The 24,506-nt window shown below is 40.7% G+C and overlaps 1 protein-coding gene and 2 long non-coding RNA genes across 12 annotated transcripts; all 3 read left to right on the forward strand.

Annotated features, from left to right (window-relative positions):
- The first annotated feature begins 3,790 nt into the window (after nt 1–3,790).
- Nucleotides 3,791–5,823, forward strand: LOC124646950. Its single transcript, XM_047186979.1, has 6 exons — nt 3,791–3,999; nt 4,150–4,198; nt 4,559–4,661; nt 4,742–4,854; nt 5,252–5,355; nt 5,751–5,823. The coding sequence occupies exons 1-6, from the start codon at nt 3,791–3,793 to the stop codon at nt 5,800–5,802; spliced, it is 630 nt and encodes a 209-aa protein (XP_047042935.1). The 3' UTR covers nt 5,803–5,823.
- A 166-nt stretch (nt 5,824–5,989) lies between these two features.
- LOC124706933 lies at nt 5,990–7,080 on the forward strand. Of its 3 annotated transcripts, none has more exons than XR_007004622.1 (4): nt 5,990–6,058; nt 6,152–6,291; nt 6,529–6,671; nt 7,023–7,080. It is a non-coding gene; the product is annotated as an uncharacterized LOC124706933 (long non-coding RNA). The 3 variants fall into 3 exon arrangements; XR_007004621.1 differs by having other exon boundaries at nt 6,155–6,291; XR_007004620.1 differs by having other exon boundaries at nt 5,993–6,063; nt 6,155–6,291.
- A 367-nt stretch (nt 7,081–7,447) lies between these two features.
- LOC124705598 lies at nt 7,448–13,950 on the forward strand. Of its 8 annotated transcripts, none has more exons than XR_007004097.1 (10): nt 7,448–7,527; nt 7,622–7,691; nt 8,919–8,987; nt 9,534–9,631; nt 9,773–9,864; nt 11,554–11,625; nt 11,713–11,831; nt 12,069–12,137; nt 12,718–12,962; nt 13,753–13,950. It is a non-coding gene; the product is annotated as an uncharacterized LOC124705598 (long non-coding RNA). The 8 variants fall into 8 exon arrangements; XR_007004099.1 differs by having other exon boundaries at nt 12,841–12,962; XR_007004098.1 differs by lacking the exon at nt 12,069–12,137 and having other exon boundaries at nt 7,622–7,751.
- Nucleotides 13,951–24,506: the final 10,556 nt, after the last annotated feature.

Below are 24,506 nucleotides of genomic sequence, written 5' to 3' on the forward strand. Positions count from 1 at the left end.
TTGTAATAAGCTGTAGAGGTATAAAAAATTAAAGTAGCCATATAATTCTAAGGTAGTAGTATGGGTGTGCATGCGTGCGCTTTTTATGATCAAGATTAAAGTGTTATCCTGAACTTCTGAAAAGTAAAGTTGATTGTACAAATTAGCAAAAGTGAGGCAATTAGGTTGTAAACTATACACCTAGATAAAATTTCTTACGATGTTTTTATGATTAAAGTGGTTTCCGTGGTCTTAGCCATGTTCAATTAAGTTGTAAATTGCACACGTATGATAAAAAGAACATTGTTCAAGAAGTTTGGGTGATTCCTTGTTCTTCGCCCCAGAAGAACCCCACTTCCAGCATCCACTGTAGTAATTGTAATATTTGTAGCCACATCGTCATAATTGTACATGTTTCTTTCCCCAGTCAGAGAGTACTTCATACCTTAGTTTCCATCATGATGTGCAGACCATGGAGAGAGACAGAGGAGTAGAGGAATAGAGAAGATAAAATTTGTTTCCAGCATGCAGTTTTTGTTTGTGCTTGATTATGTACTTTTCGATGGTAAAGCTAGGGAAAATACTGAAGGAACTTGTGTACTCGCTTTACAATCAAAGAAACCACAACTATCATTTTGGACTTGTTGTGCTTTCAAAGATTATATATGACTGCAATTATAGATGGAATTTTCATGTTGTCTACATAGGTGTGTTTAGTTTTCTCTGGTCTTGGTTTAGGTGAGTTTGGTTTCCTCTGGTCTTAATTTGATGTTGCCTACATGTAGTACCTTCTTTACCTTCTGCATTTTCTCTGTTGAGCCATCTACAACTGTGATATTTTCTTTGTCATTTGTTCTGTGCTCCAGATTATTTGTTGTTGTGAGCTGGAACTGTCTGTGACGTGCTGCTGGGACTCCTTGATTCTCAGGTACCAATCTCTACCCGTTTCGTATCAGCACTTGTTTATCTTGTTTTTACATACATTTTATTTTCGTTACTGAATGAGATTGCTATGTTCTTGATAAAAGTGCGCCCTCTAGATTTCCCCCCTGCTTTGGTGTGTGTCTCCTTGCATTTATTTACCAGTGGATCGTGCCTTATAATTTTCTCATGTTGAAAAATACCAGGGCCACATGAATGTTGAGTGGTGCAACAAAGCTCAGGTGATGAAGTACTTGTTCAAGTATGTTGCAGAAGGTCCACATTGCTCGAAGCTATATTTGCAGAGGATTAGAGGCAAAGGTGTTCCTGTAGGTAGCAATGGTCTGGCTTTTGCTGAGCCTCTCTTGTCTGCTCAGGGCACCTCTGCAGCCGCTGCCACTGATATTTTGGATGCTCCGGCTTCTTCTGACATGCCTACTTCTACGGTGAGTATTGGATTCATGCTAGCCCCTGTAGTGGTTATTTATTGCGATAAACCGTAGTCTTAATCTCGAAATCATGGGTATTAGTTGTCTTGTTTACAGAGTTGCAGCTGCCTTCTTTGTGTTGCGTGGTGAAGCTTAAAACAGCCGATTGCTATCTGAGGGTTGGTGTCAGTTTATGTATCATGATATTCTTTTAGGATGTGTTCAAAGGGTATGAGATAGTGAAGAATAATCCTAAGCTGCTCCGCTTTAGAGCAGGAAATACAATTTGGTCGAGTCCAGCCTTGGATTCTGACACTAGCTTGTATTGTATAGTGTTAGCAATTTAGAATAGGTGTGTGAAGCATGGTAACATAGATTACCATAGTAACGGTCTGGCTGTCTCCAGTAGTGCTCGGTTGTTTGGTACAAGGGGTTGCTATTTCCTGTTGCCTTATAGGAATGCTTATATTGTTGTGCTTAGGTTTCTTTATTTTGATCAGTATCCAATTTCTTATATTCTGTTATGTAAATAGGTTGGCTCTAAAATGTTGCTCCTGCAGACACCGCCGTTGGTCGCAAAACCTCCTGGGCCTAGGTGTGTGCAAGAACTTTATGTGTTAATTCAATTGCGTCATGGTTACTTTCACTCATTAAATAATATCTTCCCGTATGTTGTGCAGCGACGGCAAGGGTGACATCGGCTCACATATCAAGATAGCCATGTTCATGGAATCGTCGCCTAAACATGTTGTGGGAGCTGTGGTAGAGCTGGCTCATCAAGTTCGGTCTGAAGAGGTGGGGTTATGTATGTTTTAGCGATGTGTGGCCATGTTTTCCATTGGGTGTCTTTTTCTTACAGTTTTTTTTCCCTATGCTAGCTTGGTTTGCCTTTGTCTAATGCTCCAGATTCTTCGTCTACCTCATCTGCTGCTCCTTCGATGGACAAACCATCAACCAAGTTCCTTTTCTAACGCCACTCAGTCTTTGTTGTAGTAAATTCGTGCAATTATTTCCTGACCAGTGTTGATTAAAGTTTATTGTAGATTACCCGTAGGCGCAACCATCAGCAGACTCATGCAGATGGAGCGGGCAAGAAGAAGAGGGTCTGGCCTAGAGATAGGTATAATCCTTTGAGTTGCTCTGCATTTGCTCTACAGTATAATCTGCCTTCTATGTTTGTACACACTTTTTAAGTTTTGTTGAACACATCGCCTCATAAAAAGTAAACACTTGTACTTAATTAGGGCACATTTATGTTTCTTGAAAATTATCTCGCTTCATTGTATACACCACATTTCAGTGTGTACAACAATGGCCACTAGGACAATGAGATATAAATCAGTAGTTTGGTATATATTAACTTGTGATGCTTACCATCTGTCTGCTGCAACCCAGGATTTGCTGCTTATTGCTTTATGGTTCTACTTTCAGAAGTGGTGGCTCTAGGGGACGGAAGCTTTTCGTAGCTGTTTGCTCGCCGTTGTGTGCCTACCGTGGAATTTGAGGGTTATGTGCCTCCCTTTTGTAATGGTCATGTACATATGAACCAACAGTCCTCTTGTGCATCTTGTCTTGATGGTGTTTCTACTCTTTGGTGACATTAGCTCTATGCACCTGCTTTTAGTTTGCTTTATTGCCAGTTACTTAGTTATGCACTTTGTTTCATCGTGTGGTGTGCTTCGCTAGGAAAGACCTGTGTGAATTCCTGGTTCAGCGTTTCTCTGCTCTTGTTATTAGCAGTAAGTATGTGCTTCACATTAGGCTATGTAGCTCTGTTAGGAGCAAAAATTTGTAAGTTCCTTGTCTAACGCAAATGTCTCTTTGTTATGAACGTATCTATGTCTATGAAAAAAGGACTTGCCTTGTCTATGTTCCTTCTGCTATGTTTCTGGCAGTGATGATTTAATCCTGGATAGTGTACAAGCTTGCTTTTATTTGCACTATTTGTCGGTTCCTGTTCAGTACATTCCTCCTATTAAAGTCCCAAGACTACCCAGCCATCCAGGGGGTCTGAGAGAGGCAAATGCATCTGGTTCGTCCGTTCTACCCTGCACAGTAAAACCTTAGTCCCACTTTTCACCACAGCCGTTGGATGCGTCAAAAATTTCCTCACCTCTTGGTTTTCTTAGACAGTCCATGACGCGTGGGACCAGCTACTTGCGGGACCGGTAGTTTGAGACAGCCATGGGCTCTCGTTCGTGTGCACTTCGTATGCGCGTGAGGTCACAGGGTGAAAACCCTAGATCGGCCACCACTCCCCAATCGCAGGCCTCTGCGCCTCCTCCAATCCCCACCTGCTCCTCTCCTCTCCACCCCCAATCCCGCTTCTGCTCGTCCAATCCATACACGGGAGCAGCGCTCGAGTGACGAAGGCAGCTGGACGCGGGAGCCGGCAGCGGCAGGGCCCGCGCGCCTAGCGACGGACGTGGGAGCCAGCGGCGGCAAGGCCCGCGCGCCTAGCAATGGCGGTGGCAGGCAGCGCGCGCGCAGGCGGCGGCGCGTCCACTGCCGGCGGAGCTCAAGATCTCCGGCCGCTGGACAAGGAGGGAAGGAGCATCGCCACCTCGGGCTGCTCGTCGACTCCTCGTATCGCCTGCTTGTCCACCACGCCCCTTGGAGTCGCGAATCAACAACCCTCCTCTGCTCTATCCGTGCTCCTGGAGAGGCTGAGGTGAGCCTGGTTATCCCCTCCTCTTCTCTCTCCGTGCTCCACTTTCTCTAAGATCCTGGACCAAAATTTCTGGTGAGCTCCTCCTATTTTGTGTCAGCATGATCTAGGATTTTCTCCCCTCTTGAACTGTGTTGATGCCATTGTTTGCAGATTCTTGTTATTGTTGCATGTGCTTCCAGCCTGTGTGCAGGTTGAGCTGGTAACTCCCCCTCCCCATATTTACTTGTTCAACTTTTTTGGTATATAGGTTGTCTGATATTGTGTGGAACTGGAGCTCTTGTTATCTGAGATTCTCTCTGGAACTGATTTGGGTATTAGCATGGAAATCACTTCTCCATGTTTAGGTTCGCATGGTCAATTTTTCATGCACACTTATTTCTGAAACTCGCTAATTAACACGCCATGTTGGGGCTGAGCTTTTTTGATGAGTGGCAAATTTCATAAGGGGTCCAAATAGTTATTCTTCAGTTTTAGAAGTTTTAGATTGTTTTATTCTTAGGATTTCTCTATGAACTTTTACTCTTTGTAAAGATTCTGATCGTGTTGGGGCTTGATGCAGGTGGTTCAGATGATTAATGGGTTTTTCTTTGTATGCATAGAAGGAAAAGGATATAGGACATGCTCTGGCCTTATAGAAATAGAATCTCTGGTATCCAACCAAGGTATTTTACCTATCCCGTATCCATATCATCGATATTTGGAGTGGTTGCTTGCGCTGTCAGGGCAATGAAGAAATGGTCAGAAATATTTGGACTGTGCAGGAAGAAATGGTTAGAAAATAATGGACCGCGGTGGATGATTTTCAGAGCAACCTCACCTGATGGACAGTGGTGTCTGCCGAGTAACAAGCAAAAGGTACGAGCTCGTGTTGTTATTGGAGATCAACGTCTGCCACGAGGACGCTCGTTTCGGTGTGTGGTGGCAGGTCTGCTCGGTAGATTATTTTTTGGCGGCCAATATAGAAATACTAATTCATAATTAGACAACCATTTAATTTTTAGTGTCCAAGAATTACAGAAATAAACTGGCGTATCTAAATACAGATTTTCCAGTCCTTTGATTCTTTGCTTCTTGTCAAGATCAATTTGGTTTTGTAGTGTGATTATTTTTATTAGTACTGTGGGCAGGAGCACAAAGAGGATCAGTGGATCACTCCTCCTTCGTATATGTTCTATTTAATGCACGGAATCCAAAATATATTACCCTGCCATGGCCAGTACTCTTTCCTTGTTTCTGATTAACTGCATTTTAGGCCGCAACAATTGATGGATGGCGAAGGCCGCAGCAGCTCGACTCCTCTTCTCTCTCCCGCCAAGAAGCACCAGAGAGCTGGGGAGGTTCCAGACCTTCACGCAGGTACTAACCTCCTAAGCAATGTCGTCAGCTTAGATACATTCAGAGTTAGAGAGGGTTAAGTAAATTTTGTATTGGGTCGTTCATGTAGGTAAATGCTTTTTTTGGTTCATTGGTGCGCTGAATGGGTTTTAATCATTTTTTTGGATCGTTTGTGTAGGTAAATTGGTGGCAATTAGTAGCAATGGACGGCTGTGTGCGTCCATTCTACTTCTCCACCCTTCAAGAAATTTCAGGAATTGCAGAGAGATTGGAGCTAGGTCACGCTCATGTGCTCTAGATCTGCATATATATATTTGGATGTGTATTGACTATTTCTAAATTTTCTGGTGATATTCTCCATAAATGCATTCATTAAAACTGTCGATGTTGATGATGGTTCGCTATCTGTTTTTCAGCTTTGGCATGGAGTTGAGCAAAAGAATAGTCACAGGAATTTGGGTCTTCTAACTTGCAGCTAGGGTTTCGGTGTACGTAAGATTCTTACCAATGGTGATAACATGCAACATGTGAGTTCATATTTTCCGTGGCTTGTACAAGCAATCACATCTTCCACACCGATATTTCCCCGTCTCTTGTATCTTGTATTCTGTTGTCTCCACACACTAATTTTGCTTGAATATATATCTCCTCTCTTCAGGCTACAGGCAGGAAATACAGTGGACGGTTGCTGCTGGAGATTGGCGTGAGTTCTTGCGATGTCATGGTGAGGTGATTAATAGTATACATGCATTTTTTTCTCTTTCACTAATCCTTTGTTGTTTTATAAGTGTGACATAATGCTTACTTCTACCTCTAGCAGGATCATGTAATTACCGTCAAGAATGCTGCCATTCGCTGATTGCAACTAAATGTACAGATGAAAGGTCCTTTTGTTTTAATGCTATTGATGCATCGCAAGTTGGTGAAACTGATTTGTCTAGGTGGATGCAAAATTAGGTGAGTTTATCCTGAGGCAATGCTATATGAAAAAAAATCTCTACTTTCCATAATGACTTTTTAGCGCTTTGCATATTGTGTAGTTTGTTTCTGTTATACATTGGGAAAATATTCAGTCCTTTGAACCCAGTTCAAAATTGCTCATAATAAATCCCAGTGGAAAATTAATATACTTCGAGTTCAGACAGTCACGTAACAAATTAATATGCTCATTGTAGTATTTTTTTTTTTTGGCAGGATTGAGTTTTACACATGCTGTTCTCGTTGCTCCTGTCAAGGTTTGCTTCTGCTTGCCTGTGTAAAGTGTATGCTTGCCTGTGTCACACCAGAAGCGGGATTTTTTCTTGTTTGACTTTGTGTTCTTGACCTCGGACCATGAGGTAAAAGAGTGATACCCTTTATTACTGTTGATAGTCAGTTGTAAAGCATTTTGGGAAAGATTTTTAACTCCATAAACAGAGACTGATAGTCACTTAATGCCAAAGCATTATGTGTACATTGGCATGTTAGTCATTCAGTTACCTTTAAACAAGTTCCGTTCTTGAGCATGAGTAAAGTTATAATAATGAAAACGAAACTCGAGTTGCTGGAATCCATCAAATTGTCTGCATGCAAGTATATCAAGTCCATTGTATGAACGGTCAATTGATGTTATATCATTATTTAAAAAAATCGTGTGACACTTTCAGTTACCTTCAATATTGTTCTCCATCGTATTTTACTGCATGCAGGTATAAGCTCCATTGCATGGTGGGTTATCTCAAAACGATCATGTGGAAGAGTATATGGTGATCGGTTGTAGAAACTACTACACAATTTTCTAGAAGTAAAGCTACCAGTACTCCCTTGATTATCAGGTGCAGAAACAATATGATATTTTTGCATTTGAATGACTACTGTTTATGTTAACATAAAATATGAGAGATGTATACATCAGTTTTATATCTTGCTTGCATTGTCTACATTCTTAATCTTTGACTTCAGAATTGATTTATGCAATTTCATGACTTGCTATAAATGGTAGGAAGGGTTTCAAGCAGAACAATCAACTTAATGATGAGGTCCCGTTAATTTTTACTTTGGCTTCTCTTTTTGTACAATACTTGCAGTTGCTATTTGGACCATGGTGGAGTCAGCGCCCTTGCTGCAGCCTATGGCTCTCCCCTTGCCCCTTTGTCGAAGCAATAGGAAAGGACAAGGCCACCAACCCATGATGATGCACTCACAGCTGCCCAGGTCTGCACTTCACACTCTGCTATTTCTTTCATGCCATGGATACAATTTTTCTTCGTGTCTCAAGGCTACTCTCATACACCATCTCTTGATTTAGGCCTCCCTGATCCTCCCTCGCATGTCCTTATACTGCCATCAGTGGCACCACTCGAGATCAATGCCATGAGGTTCAGATCTTTTCTTGCTTGGATGCTTGCCATGTTAGGGATTGGTCATTTCTCTTACAGGTCTTTTAACTGTTTAATAATTGTGTCCTTAATCACGAGTTTGGCTTTAGAATTAGAACTTGCATACATGTTTTTTGTGGTGACAAAGTTCATTTGATGTTTATTGATTCTGAAACAAATAATTGGAAATTATGTCTTGATGACTATTTGCAGTACTCTGTTTTAGTTATCAGACACATTATATTGGAGTGGCCTGGCAGCAATAGCTTAGTCCATTGCTCATCTTAGCTCAAACTAAAATCGATTGTGCTGGCTAGAATGTAAAATATGTACTATTAATCACCTAAGGTGAGGGAAGCATATGTTGCTTTACCTGCAACTTAAGCATGGGCGGTACCTCTGCTTGTCCCTTAGAGATTCATCCAAGTGAATTGCCTGCGTTTGTGTTATTTTCATGACCATCAAATTCAACCCATCCTTTCTTAGATTCTTTACTTTGATACTTTCCTGGAACCATTTAGGTTATCTACCATGTGCTTCCAGATCAAATTTCTACACTAGCTGCCATCATCGATGTTTCTGACGCTGTGAATTCCACTGAATCCATTTGGTATGCTTAGTTATCTGGTTAGTTGGATCAAATATAATATCATCTATTAATCCTTTACAATATCCTCCAGTCACATGAAAAAAATCATAATTGTTTCCGTCAGAGCCAAGGTCAACTGGATCCATGCGTTTTTCGTTCATGTTTGTTTGGATGCCTCCAAGAGATAAGGTGTCAGATCGTTTTATTTAGATATTGTGCTGGTACTATGTTGAGTTCTTGTCTATTGCTTTGTGGGCTACAGCGCCTCGGCTAATAAGGGCAGGACGGGTGGGATTCGGGGCAGGGCCGACCAAATCGTGTGGCGGCTCGCGGATTTCGCACGAGCGACGACAACCTTGAGCGTGGGTACAGAGGCCATGGCGAGCGGCGTGGAAAAGCTCGATCTCGAGCGGCACCACGGGGGAGAAGAGAGAGGAAAACTGCAAACTCCTGCGGGAGGAGCAACAGCGCGGCCGACCGGGAACAATTCAATTGATTGCAATTTTGTTACTGCACAACGCCCGTCTGTCAAAAACTGCCCCTTCTTTCTCTTCTGATCTCGTGTTTACAATCGTCTTGCTTGGCATCTTTTTACCTTTCCCTCATCTATATTTCTGATTTGGTTATAAATCTTGCAGATGGATGCTACTAATTAGGGAGTAGGTTTATATACGTTTGAAGGTTGCAGCTCACAAAACAATTCGGTGGTAAGCTTCTGTAATTTTATTTAGAGAACAACAATAATAGTTATGCCATCATATTGGCGTACCAACTTGGAGACAATTTTTGTTGGCTGAAATTCTGCGGTGAGTTATTTTGTTTCAGAGATGTAGCAGTGTAAAATAAAGTATATGGACATCTGAATTCGCGGACTTTGGGTAGTGCCACTTCAGATAGTTGGAGACCGCATGATTTGTGTTGTGCACCCATCCATGATTTAAAAAATCTGGTCTACAATTATGTGGCGTACAATATCCTAAAATAGTATTGCAATCGATCTGTTTTGAGCTGCAAAGATCTCGATATGGTGCTTAAAATTAAAATAGTTTTGAGTTATTTCTTTTCTACTCTATGATATTTAGGCCAGTATATAGATGCTTGGCACATTTTTTTAGTTCAACGGTTATCTGTCATAGGATTGCAAATGCCTTAATATTACTTAATTCTTTTTAGAGAAACTCACCATGACTAGCCTCTGAAATTTGTCTACTGTGTGTGCTTCTCATCCACTATATCTGTACTTCCTCTCTCAGGTTTTTGATAGTTGGATAAAATATGGGTTAAAGCATTGTTAGTAGAAGGAAAGAAGCACAACGTCAAGCTGCAGAGATATCTTGAAGAAACCAGGCCGGTAAGTTAGTGTTGTGTTGCATATTTGTACTTGATTGTCCAGTTTTGTTCTCACGCGGTTATAATCTTATATGAAGTATATTATGGCAACCAAGAGTTCCATTTAAAATTTGTATTATTCATGTTTTGTTGCGTGTATGAGGGCGGTGGGCTAACTCACCACGTGGCGTTGCTTTTGGGTGCAAAGCAGATGAAAAATCAAGATTGGTCTACGGTCAATCCACTTTTTGCAAGGTCCGTGCAGTTCCTTTTTTGCAAGTTGTGTTTGATCTTGGTTCTAATACATTCGTGTCTGATAAGCCATGGGTTTCGTGCTTTGGTCATCGAGCGGGAAGGTTTATTTAGCATATGTTTTTTTGTGTGCGAAAATTTGTATTTTTAGATCGGTAATTGGTTAGCCATGGAAGTTTCCATGCTCATTGACCATTTATTCAGTTCTGAAGTTTGTGGGTGAATTGATGTTAGAGCTACAATGGTTAGATGGTATTTTTATTTTTACTCAACAACCTTTTTGTTAGTGCATTGCTCATCTGGTTATTGATACAAGGGGGAAACCAGAGCTAAAGTGAATTTAGAAACCATGGAGGTGCGGTCTCATGCTGTCACGGTCTCATGATGTCGAGAGCATGTTTGGTGCATATGTACACACCCTGTGGCATTGGCACCTTTTTGTTCATGCAAATCACCAGGATTCTTAGAGATTGGATGGTACCTGTGGTATAGGGAATAGTTCATGCAAATCACTAGGAATGAAATGAATAAATGTTGTGATAGATTTCAGCTACAGCTGGTCTTATTTGAGTTAGTTTTAAGTTCATTTTGATTTCAAAAAAAAAAGTTTTAAGTTCATTTTGCATGCTAATATTCTTGCTGGTGGTACATGTTTGGTGTTGGTTAATTCACAAAGGAATCAAAAAGCAAAAGGCGCAAGAATAAAAGAACATGGAGGCATATGTCATAGTGGCTGATTTGTGCTTGAGTGCATCTTTGTTAGTTCATCTATATTAATCATTTCCCTGAGCCACTGGTGTAGCAATTGTAATGTAGAAAATAATTAGTATTGCTGGTAAATTTTCTATACTGCAGGCTATTTTTAGACGTGCTTATATTGGTGATGGCTTATGATGACGTGCAGTCTTCTACTGGTCTCAATTGGTTAATTTAATATGTTTTTTATGAAATGCCAAGAGATGATTTCCAGGCATGCAGTGACACTTTTCTGGGTATGTGCGTTCTGTGTTCTAGGTATGCCAAGAGACTCTTTCACTGAATCCATGGCTCGTAACCTCGACTGTAGCTCTCTGTGAATTAGTTTCCTATTTGACTGGCCTACCAGTTCTAGGGTATTCTTCAGACATTAGGAAGGAGCATGTAAATTTGGTCGATGCGTAATTATAGAAGTTGATATACAATGGCCAGCTTGATTAGAAGGAATTGGACAGGTCATTCTTGATTCTATCTCCATTTCTTATGTGTATTTTAATTTATTCTGCATTTGGTTCAGTTGCTCCATCCAGTAGTGTACTGCAATTTTCTATAGAATCTTTATTATTTTCTATCTAGCATACTAGACTAGGTATGTTTTGCTTTTATTCCAAAAGAGTACCAAATATTGAATATTTGCGTGATCGAGCCGAGCTAGCGGTGATATGGCATCGAGCCACCTGCAAGTTGATAGGGTAGGCGTGTGCCTGTGGTGGTGTGATGGTGAAATATTGACTACATGATTGAGCTTTCTGATTGTTTGTTGCTAAATTAGGAGATGTCGTTTGGTGGTGTAAAGGTTGGCAGCTGGGCGTTTGAGTACTGTTGGTAGTTACTCTTTTTTCACGATTCCACATTTAGTTAGTTGACAAGAACTCTGTCTTGATTTGATATATTCAATGATCTTAGTTTTCAGAATCCTTTGTTATTTATTTGAAGGGGCACTGGAGGAGGGCAAGCTGATCAGCATGAATGGCAACAGCTCTCAACCACAATCAGCCGTAACAGCAAGTACAACCTCCAAATTCAGTGTTTGATTTGGTCCTTATTTTGCTTACTCCACCGACTGATCACTCCGCGGTGGTGTCGCATGTACAGGACACACATGGATCATCAACTGGCCACTCTGCGGCATCCATGCTGCGCAGCGCCAGCATGCTTGGCGACAGCATTCTCCTCATCATAGCGCTCTGCTTCCACTCCACGATAGCCCGCTGGTACTTGTTCGATTCTCCCGATTCACCACCCAATGCACTCCAATTTGGCTATAAAAGGTTATTTGTTCCCAAATAAAGGACTTTCTCTCTTCATACCATGTGTTTGTTTTTAGGTGGGGAACAAAAAGGACTTCCTTACTACTTAATAGGAGGATATGAATTTGTATGCTACATTTTGAACTTTAAAGTAAACATAGTTGTTGATTTTTTAATTTTTATATTCATGTTGCATTTCAGAGATTTGACCTATTGCATTTCAAAGATTTGATCTATTAAAAGTGCGGTGAACAGGAGGTGGATAGTCATGTAAGTTTGAGGTGTATGTTGTATCCTCTGGATATTGTAGGGCACATTTGTTTCCTATTTAAAATATGACATTGTGGTCAGAAATAAGGGTGTGTAGTTTGTAATATTTAATCTATTGCTACGTGTAGGTGAAAATAAATGACCACTGTATATGGTTGTCATCCTCCCTTAACTTAGGTTTGTCGATTTTGCATATGGCGTACTAGAAGTCAGATATGTGAATCCTCCATATTGAGATAGTGCAGTCCTCGAGTTTGCACTATTTTTTGAAACTGTCACTTTAAATGTTTTTGCATCTGGATTTATGTTATGTGCTTTTGGTTGAAGGTGATCCTGATCATGATGTTACCACTGCCGACAAATTACTGTTTCTGTAGTCTTATGTGCTTCTTATTGAACATGATAATGGTGCTATCATTAGTTACTGAACTTTCTGTGTACATGCATTTCCCTGCCTCATGTTTTTGGTCCAGGGTAGTAAGGACTTAACCATACGTTTGGTCTTTTGTGTGACTGTCCAATATTGCTTTATTTATGGCTACTTTATAAAACATATCTATGACAACTACTTTTTTCCCAGCTTTCTTTATTGTGATCAGGCTTGATCGTTCAGTAATGAAATCCCCCTGAAGGTGAAAGTTGTGCGATATTGCGATGCTACTGAACCATTTTTATTACCAGCTTGTTGTGTTCATGTGTCCAGTCGAGCTTGTGGGGGAGGGCAGCAACGGGAGTAGGGTACAACGAGCTCGCGGATCCTAGAACATGTTAAAGGAGTAGAGCTTGCGCTCAGTGGGATGGTTGGCCACCGGCGTGAAGCAAAAAGTATGAGATTCTGCCTATTTTTTTATACGTTCTGTTTGTTGAACAAATTGCCATAGTGGTCAGGACCTGGGATATTTTAGAACAATAATTTCATACAGCTACCTGATGGAACATAATTACTCGAAGAGTTTACTTGGTTTAATTGAATAAATCAGGGGGTGGCGCATATATATCATTCAGGCTTAATCCTTTTGGCGACTATTTACCGCAAGCAATCTGAAAGAATGAATGCCCGATAATCATCTGACAAGCCAATGCACCATGTCGCTCAATTACAGGTATTTTACTTGCGCAAAGGATATTTAAACTTAACGTGTGATAATTTTTTAGGTACAGATCAATATGATTGTTACCTATGATGAACCTAATGGCACCGTGTGTTGCCCAATAAAACCTGATTTTAGTGAAGTTCATTCAGTGACATTCTATTTCTCTTCGAATGCGGTAATTTGCTTCCAATGTAACTTGATTTATTTGTAAGTGCAAGACTAACCGGTGATTCGGTGAACCATCGATTGAAAGCAATGGTAGTCGGTAGATGTAGTCTTAGTATTATTAATATAGGTTCATCTTAGTCACGATAAATTCCTGCTATGCCTAGAAACATTGTGATGTATGTCTAATTTTTTTAAATGGCTGCAGTGCTCAGACTCAAAAAATCGAGCCGAGTATACTTAGAAAGAAAGTTTGTTCAACCAAAAATTTAGAAATAAATTTCGTTCATCCTCTTCTCTTACATATACTTGGTCATTTCCCTTCGATTTATTGCTTCCTCTTCCTTGTTCTCCAGAGCTGAGGAGGACCTGTCAGGAGGTTGGGACAATGATGCCCTGTAGTCTTTGGTGGCAGAGGATGCTGGCAGGGCACAAGATTGCAGCAGATGAAGATGGCGTGGCGTTCAAACCTTGGGAAGTAAGTGACTATTGTTTCTTGTGCTTCCTAATGTTATCCTTTGTTTACCAAATTATCACGGAGAAACTTTGTTCTTCCTCTTTTACAGTTCATGTATTTTTTACTTCTTCCTACACCTAGCAGAGTTGTATTGTCTGCCTAAATTTGTATATCTATTTCTATGAAAATTTGCTACCAATCACGTTGTGATTCATCTTACTATATAGGTTCATCTTAGTCATGTCAAATTCCTGCTATGCCTGACATTGTGATGTATGTCTAATTTTCTATATCTGTCTTGTAACAATTCACGCCCCATTACATTGTAGTTCAACTTAGTATTATCAGTATACATGTATCTTACCAAAGAAATAGTGTGATCTTGATCTTAGTTCTCTCAAAATCCATCAATTTCATTGCTATTGCCCTTATTTCTGTACTATTTTCGTGCTAGAAGAGCACTTGTATGCGTTGATAGGGGTGATGTTCCAACCTAATGCATTATTGGGTATACCAATGATTGTGCAAAGGCAACCATGGAGCACGACAAGATTTTAGGATAGTGCCTGAACATGGAGACTTGACTTACTACCAATGTGTCATCATAATGCTGCTTTTATATCCATATAATTACAATGTACGAACTACTTTTCATACAAGATTCCTCTAGTCAAATTAGTAATGCAGATATATGTGAGAACAATGTCTGCCATGCTGGTGAATGGTAAAATATCGGATGACTCAATGTTACCGATCAACGTGATGAGTCGTGGTTTTAAGCAATGTTATAAAAATGACAAGTAGTATTAATTATGGAAATAAATTTTAGCCCGACATGGGTATTTTCCCCAGTTGTCCAACGTGTAATCTTTATTTTTGATTGCAACATTTATAAGGTCATGGAGGTTCGGCATGTACCCTATGGTTTAACTATGTAGCTGCATCAGATAAACTAATTTTTCTGTTATGGCTTCCCTTATTTTAAAAAGAGACAGATGGTGTATTGTGTTACGATTCTGAAATTAACAACATATTTTCTTAGGATTCTAAAAAGTTTAATCTGTTTTGTCCTCAATCACAGTTAAATCCTGTGACGAGCAGCGGATGGCTAGAGGGAATGGAGGGAGGTGTAGTGGATCAAGGCGGAGGTATATGGAGATAGGTTAAGAGAAAGAGACTAAGCCGTTAAAGCAGATCACGGTGGGCATGGGCATCAACCGATAATAGTGGTGAGAATTGTTTAAGCGGGGCAAATATTTATAATAGTTTCTGGTTCCCGTGGTATCGGTTAAGAGACTCAAAATCTTGAACCAAATTTTTTGTGTCTTGGTACTCACAATAAGTAGAAACCTTTTTTTTGGGATTAGTAATTGTCCTTTTATACTTAATTTATGATACTACCTCTTTTGGTACAATAACCAAGCTTTTTCTGTCTTTACACACAAAAGCATAACAAAATTGTGCAAAATCATACTAAATTGTCATATCTTATTTCAGCACCTCGATAGAATGGTATGTCCGTATGTGGACACTAAAGCAGTTATATTCTGGTCTAATTTTTAGTACTAAAATAAGCTACACTTATGGTTTAAATTCTGAATTAATTTTGCCATTTGCGCGATAGCGCAACGGATCATCTAGTGAATATAATTGACATACATATGGGAGTTGTAGGAAGTACGTGTTTTTGCGTTCAGCTACTGAGGTTCAGCGAAAGTCTGGTACTTGGTTTTGTTGGTGACCTCCAATGTTACAAGGTAGAGGCCTTGACTAGGAAGAACAAAGGGATATTGTGTCGTATAAGTTAAGGCTGAGTTTCTTTCGATCGGGTCACATGCATCGTGTATGGCATGTGTCTTCGGCTGATGTCGTTCCATTAGTTAGTCCGTCAGATTTTTATAGTCTCTCCTGCCTCTTTTGTTACTGCGTATATTCACCGGTTAGTGATCTTACTTAATTTGATATGGTTCCACCTAGCCGTTTGAAATTTTATGATATTTCCTCTATTTGGTGACAGAAGTTCCATGGAGCATGTTGAGATATCGCCTATTGTTCTAGAAGCTATGCTGAAGAAGTTGTGCCTTCCATGTCCTAAGTATGAGAACCACGTTGCTGCAGAAGACAACTTTACAACTAAAGTGATGTTTTACCCGTTTATGCAGTTTTTGCGCACTTCACCGCATCCTCACTCGACTCTGGAAGCTGCGCTGCTCGACAAGCTATCAAGCACATGGCAAAATTTGAGAAGAAAGTGCCTTCAAGTTTCACAGACGCTGATTTGGAGAAGGAGAAGAAAACAATGGGTCTTCTCCGAGATTAACTGAATAAAACCAATGAAAAGCTAATACAGAAGTCCAGCCAACTGACACAGACGGCGGTGGCCTCTGATACCTACATTGAAAGTGTAACTGAATTTAACCGGCGTATCAAGGATATTATCTTGAAGAGCTTGCCTCCAGGCTGCAGTGCTGCACGCCATCGGCATCATGCTAGCCTCCTTAAAGTCCAAGATATTGCTATTAGTCTTAGCCAACAGACAACCAAAACAATTGGCATGCTCAGAGCTGCAGGACCATCTCCATATGGCGAGGGAGCTATTGGTGGTGACCAGTCCTCTGGATAAAATGACTCAGACGAAGTTCATTGGATGTTTGACCCTCTTCAGTTCAACTCTGATCTCTGCTATATAAAGATTCATTTGTATCTCCTTTGATAGAATATAAAAATATACTTATTTTGTTCAAATAATTTGTTCCAACATTCCATTCTAATTTGAATCTCACGATTCTTTGAAGTTGATACTGCACCATGTGAGCAATAGAAAACCCAAAAAATTCCAATCATTTCCTTTGATTAATGTAGCTCTCCCTTTGATAAAGCCATTTATGTTCGTTCATGCAGCTCAGTGCTCATTCTCGCGGAAGCATACATACAATGTGGGAAGGATCGCTCCATGTAAAAACTAAAGAATAGAAATATTTCGACAAAATAGAGAAATAAAGAAAGAACTAACGATGATAAGGACCAAGAATGTATAAGTTAGTTCGCAAATTCACGAGCAGGGTATTCTAAAGTTAGTCAAAATGGTAACCCCGCTCCTTCAGTAGTTAGATAAGAAGAAGTTAGTTTCTTATGTGTACATGTTTCTGAAGGAGAAACATAAGAAACCATGCTTCCGTGCTCCTTTTGAAGTTATTTGAACAGGGTTGCTGCCCAACAAATTTATATTACCTTTTGCTACTCCGTTAATAATTTTTTGTGCTTTAACCCAATTTCATTCCACTAACTAAATTTTGTTAAAAACTTAAAGAATATATTATATTTTTACATCTTATTCTATAATTGTTATAAAAAATATAAATTTGTGCAATTTTTACGGGGTCGTGCGCCAAGGCGCACATCTAAATCTAGTAAAGGTAAGAGACCCCACGAATGCATGCAAAGAAAGGAATTTCCATGTTCGAAAAAATTAGTTCACAAATTCTTAACCATCCCAAATTCATAACCCTAACCCTAGTCGTCAAAAAAGAGGAACTCATATTGCTCATGTACGAATTGAAATCGGAGAGTAGGCTTCCGCTCCCGCTGCTAGTGTTGCCGTCATCGTTCAAGGACGGCATGAGAAAATATGTCGATGATGGAAGGAGATATAGATGGAGGGAGAGAGGGGCGAGAGAGAGGCCCATCGGATAAAGAACAAGCACGCGAACGCGGGGGCGATGATAGTGAGAGGTTGGTCTGCTTTGTCCATTAATATGTCATGTACAGCAACATATATGCTTCCAAAGAGTACTAAAAATTAACAATGGTATGATTCCAAAGGGGGTAACAACAGTTCACTCATATGGCATAACACACACGTTTCTCGGCCCTAATTAAATTATGTTAAAAGGGTTACAAATTTTACAAAACTATATTATTGGATGATGCAAGTAAAATGGGGAAGAACCAATAATGAAATTAACTATTGTGTCATGCCTCAGTAAGGCAAATTTTCCAAGAACAACAAAACTAAAACTCTCATGGGTGATGAGAAGACATCAGCCTCTCAATATAATTGCAAGATGTATTTGAATGAACAATATAATCCAATATCTAAATAAGTCACACAATAAGTAGTACAATACCGCAACATATTTAACAAATGAAAATAAATAAATACAAACATGGAGTGACGTTTTGGCACCCGGGAGCATATGCTCCCGATTTTTAAACTTTGTTTTAAATGCACTGTTAAAATGTTGAAAATTTTGAACATAAAATATAGTGGATACATCTCGAAATTCTACACATTCACAAACCGATTCCACAGAAAACCAACATTTTGAGTGTTATATGTAAAAAGACAAATTTTATTGTAAAAAGGTTGTGTATGAGATGTTTTTTTGTCTTTTTCACACAAGTCATAAAAAATGTCAGTTTTTCGCAAGACTTGATGTGCACACGTATAATGTTGATACGTAAGCGAGAAAAATTTTGTCCGAATTTTTTTTAACATTTCAAAATGTTTTTCCGGCAGAAGGATCATATGCTCCCATGTGCCGAATTGAATTTCTAATACAAACATCCATTTTTAGATAAAGTTTGTGGCACATAGTCTAAGGTACATCCATTTCTAAGATACAACAGATTTACTGATATTAAGACACAATTATAGACAAATTTAAGAATGAAGGTAATCAAACTTGTAGTAACTAGAATTAGGTTGCACTTCCTATTTGACTAGATCAAAAACTATGTACTACTCAAAAATGTCTGATTCAGGTCTTCAGCAATATCATCATCTTCAACCACATTTGAAATTGCAACAAGGAACAATACCTTTTTACTAACTTTCTTCCTTTGGAGAACATGCGCATGAGATCTTCATCTTGGGAAATTTTGATGAAATCTTTATTTTTGAAGTGCCAATACCTTAAATGTGCATGCTGATTTGAGTCCCAAGCTATATTCTCCTTTAGCTTCTCAATAATCTGATCAAAAGTTATTCGGTACGGATCAACCATGATTTCTAATGATATGACTCCACATCCATTTGTTAGACACCATCAAGTACTGCAATGTAATGGTCCACTTGCAAATCAATAAGATACATTGATTCATGATTAACATCTATTTCACAAACTCAACACCACTGGCACCACCCTTTGGATAAACATCGCTGGTGTTGAAGTGTATAAGTAGATTGCCTAGCCCTTTCCATCAGTTCGGACTTTTGGTTCAAGTGGCTAGTCCATGAAACTTAACATGGTATCAGAGCCCGAGGTCGCTTTCACAATTTATTCTAAATTCCCCGCAGCCTCCTGCCACGCCCGGCCTCCCGCTGCCTCTTTGCCTCTCTACACGTGTTGACTTGTCTTCTCGTCTTCCCGTCACACGTGAGAGGGGGTGTTGAAGTGTATAAGTAGATTGCCTAGCCCTTTCCATCAGTTCGAACTTTTGGTTCAAGTGGCTAGTGCATGAACCTTAACATGGTATCAGAGCCCCAGGTCTCGAGTTCAAATCTTGGCTTTCACAATTTATTCTAAATTCCCCGAGTTCGGCCTTTTGGTTCAAGTGGCTAGTGCATGAACCTTAACAGCTGGCACCAGCCTCTAGATCAACGCCACTGACATCTAGCGTGCCCACATCATCAACCATAGTGAAGTGGTCCAACTTATGATTACTTTTATACTTTTCCCAAATCTGTAATAATTGGTGGGAGTGCTTAAGTTGTTTGTACACCTAATTCTTGTTCATCCACACAAATTTAGCCTTATGTTTGGAGCTCCAAGAAAACCTAGTATGAAGAATATCAACCAGCTATGAAACTGACACAATCTCAGTGCTATCCACAAACAATTGCACAACCTGTGAAGCCACATTCGTCCCCATGCCATAATCTAGTTGTGCGATGTACTGATGAACTCATACTGATAGTTTCTATATAAACGCGGGATCAATGCTAGTCAACAGTTATATAATTAGAGGAAATTCAGTTGCTTCTCTACCTTAAACAATAGCCAATCCAACAAAGCTAAGAAAATTCATCTCTGGTTTTTCTCGATGATAGCTGAATCCCCTACCCCTTCAATCTTAGAAATCTTCAGTGCTACTACATGTATCAGGCGCTGCCGCACCACAGCTGGCGCCGGAGCTGCCGTCTGGCTAGCTCTGTGCTTGTTGCTAGTATGCGGTGATAGCCCTGTCAGGCTAGCTCTTCGATTGCTACTGTCCGGTCCTGGTTTCTTGCAAGACCTCTGGCTGCTCGCCTGGCTCCCAACTCCTGCCTCTTCCATCCGCGTTGCTCCTCACATCGACGAGGCCAGGTAGGCTGCTCCCTTCAACTTGCTACCCATGCACCGACATTGAATTCATCGCATGCCTAGGGGTCTAGGGTTTGGACATACAAAGAAGGGGATCTTGGCTATACTAATAGCAGGTCACATAATGTTGAGAGCCGACAAGTGGTTCCCAGTAGCTCCATAATGGGGGTTATCACAGCAGCATCTGGTTTGCCCAACATAATGGGGGTTATCATAGTAGGTCTCATGCATGTGAAAGAGGATTTCTTCCAGAGAGGTTATTTTCGAGTGGGCGATGGGACATCTGTTAGGTTCTGGGAGGACGTATGGCTAGGAGACACGCCACTATCTCAACAATATCCAGCTTTATATAATATCATCCAACATAAAAATGTGTTAGTTTCGACTGTGTTGGCGACTGAACCTATCAATATTTCTTTTAGAAGAGGATTGAATGATAATAAGTGGGTGCAGTGGTTACATCTATGCCAAAGATTGATTACAACTGATTTATCATCTGAATCTGATAAGTTTATTTGGAAGCTTACGGATTCTAGCATTTTTTCAGTTAGGTCTATGTACCTTGATTGGATGAATGGAAATACTGTCTATCTTCGCGGGTATCTTTGGAAGCTAAAGATTCCTCTCAAAATTAAAATTTTTATGTGGTTCCTAAGTAATAAGGTGCTACTAACTAAGGATAATTTAGCTAAACGGAAGTGGAAAGGATGTCAAAAATGTTGTTTTTGTGATTCCATGGAAACCGTTAATCATTTGTTTATTGAATGCCCTTTTGCGAAGATTGTTTGGCGTATGATGTACCTTGCTTACAATATTCCTCCACCAGCTAACATTACTAATATGTTTGGTAGATGGCTGAATGGGGTGAGGAAAAGGGATAAACAGAAAATTCGGATCGGTGTTTCAGCTCTTTGTTGGGCTATTTGGAGAACCAGAAATGATATTATCTTTAACAAACAAAATGGAACTAATTTTTTGCAGGTTATCCGGCGGGCTGCTCATTCAATTCAGCAATGGGTTTTACTCCTCCCAGTGGAACAGCGGGAGGCTATGGTTATTGGATGCAACCGGATGCTAGTGGTTGCTCAGGACTTCTTTTTCCAGGCTACTGGGTGGCGGCATCTTAATAGAATAGCAAATGCATAGCTTCTCTATTTGCCGTATTTTTAGCTGGTTGATTCATGTATCGACCTTAGCTTTTCCGTGATTGTAATAAGGGTTCTTGGATATACTATGACTTGATACTTTGTTTTTTTTAATAAAGCAAGCCGTGTGCATCTATTGATGCAGAGGCTGGGGCTAAGCTCCTTTATCGAAAAAATCTGGTTTGCCCAACATTCGCATAAATAGGCCCCTGAAAACAATTGGCTACCTAACTTTTTGAAATTCTGCTATTACAAGGAACAATGGGCATGGTGAGCTCTCTCGCCTACAGAAGATCCACATAGCAGTTACCCCGGGTGTGGCCGCATAAGATAGGAGAAAAAAACATGAGACTAAATAATACTAAATGCTTATATAGATGTGTATGGCACGTGAGATGTTGGATTGGAACCTAAGGGTGTGCTTGGTTCCACAGCGAGGGGACGGAATGAAATGGTTCCATTCTGACAACATGGGATGGTTCTGAACCCATATTCGGTTCGAAAAATATCGAGGAACGAAACAGTTCCGTTTTCTGTTCGGTTCTAGGATCTCACATCAGAAAGGAACAACCTAAACATGATTTTTTGTCCAAATCAAAATGAACACGAGGCAAAAAAAACCATTCCCTGCCCGACCTCCATCCCGCCAGCGATGACTCTCCATCCTTGATGGCGATGCCCCTGGTCCTGCCCTACCGTGCGAAAACGAGAGGCAAAATTGAAGGAGCACGGCCTGGCCGGGGCCGTGCATGCTTGGCCGCATGCTGGCGTTGGCCATCGCGCGTGCTAGGCGGGCGTGCTGGCCGCCACCGCGTGTGCATGAACGCCGCCGCTGGATCCTTGGCTTGTTGTCCCACCTGGGAGAGAGATGGAACGGGAGCGAGATTAGCGAGAACGTCAGACTTTTTTTCACATGTGTGGAGCAATGCTTAGTGCATCTCCACCGGGGAGCCCCACAGCGGCGCCGATAGATTTTTGGGGGTCGGCGGCCAAAATGGGCTCACACCGGCACGCCCCAAAAAGCGCCGGCACGTTTTCGAGCCCAATAGAAGCGTCGGCAACCCCATGTCGGACCCTTCACGAAGGGCGCGAATCGGACGCGCCGGCGCGTCGCGGCACGTCGGTTTTCGCGGGTGGGGTCGCCTTGGCAGTGGCAGGAGGCGATGGGTGATTTCTACGCATGCTTCTATTCTTGTAGACAGTGTTGGGCCTCCAAGTGCAGAGGTTTGTAGAAGAGCAGCAAGTTTACCTTCAGTGGATCACTCAAGGTTTATCGAACTTAGGAAGGTAGAGGTCAAAGATATCCCTCTCAAGCAACCCGGCAATTAAGATACAAGAAGTCTCTTATGTCCCCAACACACCCAATACACTTGTTAGCCGTATAGGTGCACTAGTTCGGCGAACAGATAGTGAAATACAAGTAATATGGATGATTATGAGTGGTAACTGCAATCTGAAATAAAAATGGCAGCAAGCAAATATGTAGCAGACTGGTTGTAAATGGTGTTTCAATGCTTGGAAACAAGGCCTACGGATCATACTTTCACTAGTGGTCACTCTCAACAATGATACCATAATTGAATACATAGATATTATCTCTTCACTAGGCTACTTTGAACCACTCTTCGGTTTGATAATAAACACAAATTCACTGTGTAGGGCTGCATAAGCATTCCTTAAAGTTCGCATTCCCAATGTATGGACACCCCATACTGTCACTTTGAGCATACAGTTCACTAGAGGTGTTTCTCCATACAGATAAATAGCATGTTGGCTGAACAAACTACAGCTGGGCAATTAACAGAATATCGACCATACATGACAAAGTGATTACTATGAGATTTGTTTGGGCATTAGAACATAATACATAGACCATAATCCAACTGCGTCTATGAATAATAATCCACCTTCCGGTTATCGTCTGAACCCCTTTCAGTATTAAATTGCAGGCAGCACATTATCGCATTCAGCAATGTGTGTAAAGTAAACAATAGAATTAACCTTGGATAAAACATTGTTGTTTTCTCCCAAGTAGCAACAACTCATCTATAATCTTAGAAGTTATTGTCACTCTCCCAGAAAACTAGAGGCATGAACCTACTATCGAACATAAATACCCCCTCTTGGAGTCACAAGCATCTACTTGGCCAGAGTATTTACTAGCAATCGAGAGCATGCAAGATCACAAATAACATATGACATGAATATATAATCGACCTCAACATATTATACAATATTCATCGGATCCTAGCAAACACAACATGTAGAATTACATAAGGATGATCTTGATCATGTAGGGCAACTCACAAGATCTATACATGAAGCAAAAATTGGAGAAGACAACCATCTAGCTACTGCTATGGATCCATAGTCCAAGGATGAACTACTAAAGCATCACTTCGGAGGCGGGCATGGCGATGTAGATTCCTCCGACGATGATTTCCCCCTCCGGCAAGGTGCTGGAAAGAGCTTCGGAACCCCCGAGATGGGTTCTGCGATGGCGGCCGCGACATAACTTTTCGTCGATGGAGACTCAGGTATCCAGGGTTTTACCAAGATCGTGCTTAAATAGGCGGAGGATTTAGGTCGGTCGGGTGCCTGGGGGCCCACACCACCCCTAGGCGCGGTCCACACCCAGACCGCGCCATGGGGTGGTCTGGCCGCCCTGTGGCGCCACTTCGCCCCCCCTCGGACTTCATCTTTATTTCGGTAAAATATTGACTTCGGCTATCGTTTCGTCCAATTCCGAGAATATTTCATGTACAAATTTTCTGAAATACAAAAACAGGAGAAAACAGGGAACTGGCACTATGACATCTTGTTAATATGTTAGTGCCGAAAATCATGTAAAAGTGCAACTAAGTGTAAGAAAAACATATATAAATTGGTGTAAAACAAGCATGGAGCATCAAAAATTATAGATACGTTTGAGACGTATCAAGCATAAAAAAATATAGATACGTTTGAGACGTATCAAGCATAAAAAATATAGATACGTTTGTGATACGTCCAAAACGTATCTACTTTCCCGAACACTTTTGCTATTGTTTTGCCTCTAGTTTGTGTATTTTGGATACAACTAACACGGACTAACGCTGTTTTCAACAGAATTGCCCTGGTGTCTTGTTTTTGTGCAGAAACTCAACTTTCAGGAAAATCCCCAGGATTAATTCCAATGGGCTTAATTTCACAGAAGATGGACG

Source organism: Lolium rigidum, chromosome 4, assembly GCF_022539505.1.
Source record: "Lolium rigidum isolate FL_2022 chromosome 4, APGP_CSIRO_Lrig_0.1, whole genome shotgun sequence".
Classification (NCBI taxonomy): Eukaryota; Viridiplantae; Streptophyta; class Magnoliopsida; order Poales; family Poaceae; genus Lolium; species Lolium rigidum.

What these genes read in the sequence shown, in the direction of transcription:
- LOC124646950 (XM_047186979.1), top strand. Translation starts at nt 3,791, where the DNA reads ATGGCGGTGGCAGGCAGCGCGCGCGCAGGCGGCGGCGCGTCCACTGCC. An exon ending in ATCTCTGGTATCCAACCAAG is followed by an intron (nt 4,662 to 4,741) that starts GTATTTTACCTA and finishes AGAAATGGTCAG; the next exon opens with AAATATTTGGACTGTGCAGG. An exon ending in GGTTCCAGACCTTCACGCAG is followed by an intron (nt 5,356 to 5,750) that starts GTACTAACCTCC and finishes TCTGTTTTTCAG; the next exon opens with CTTTGGCATGGAGTTGAGCA.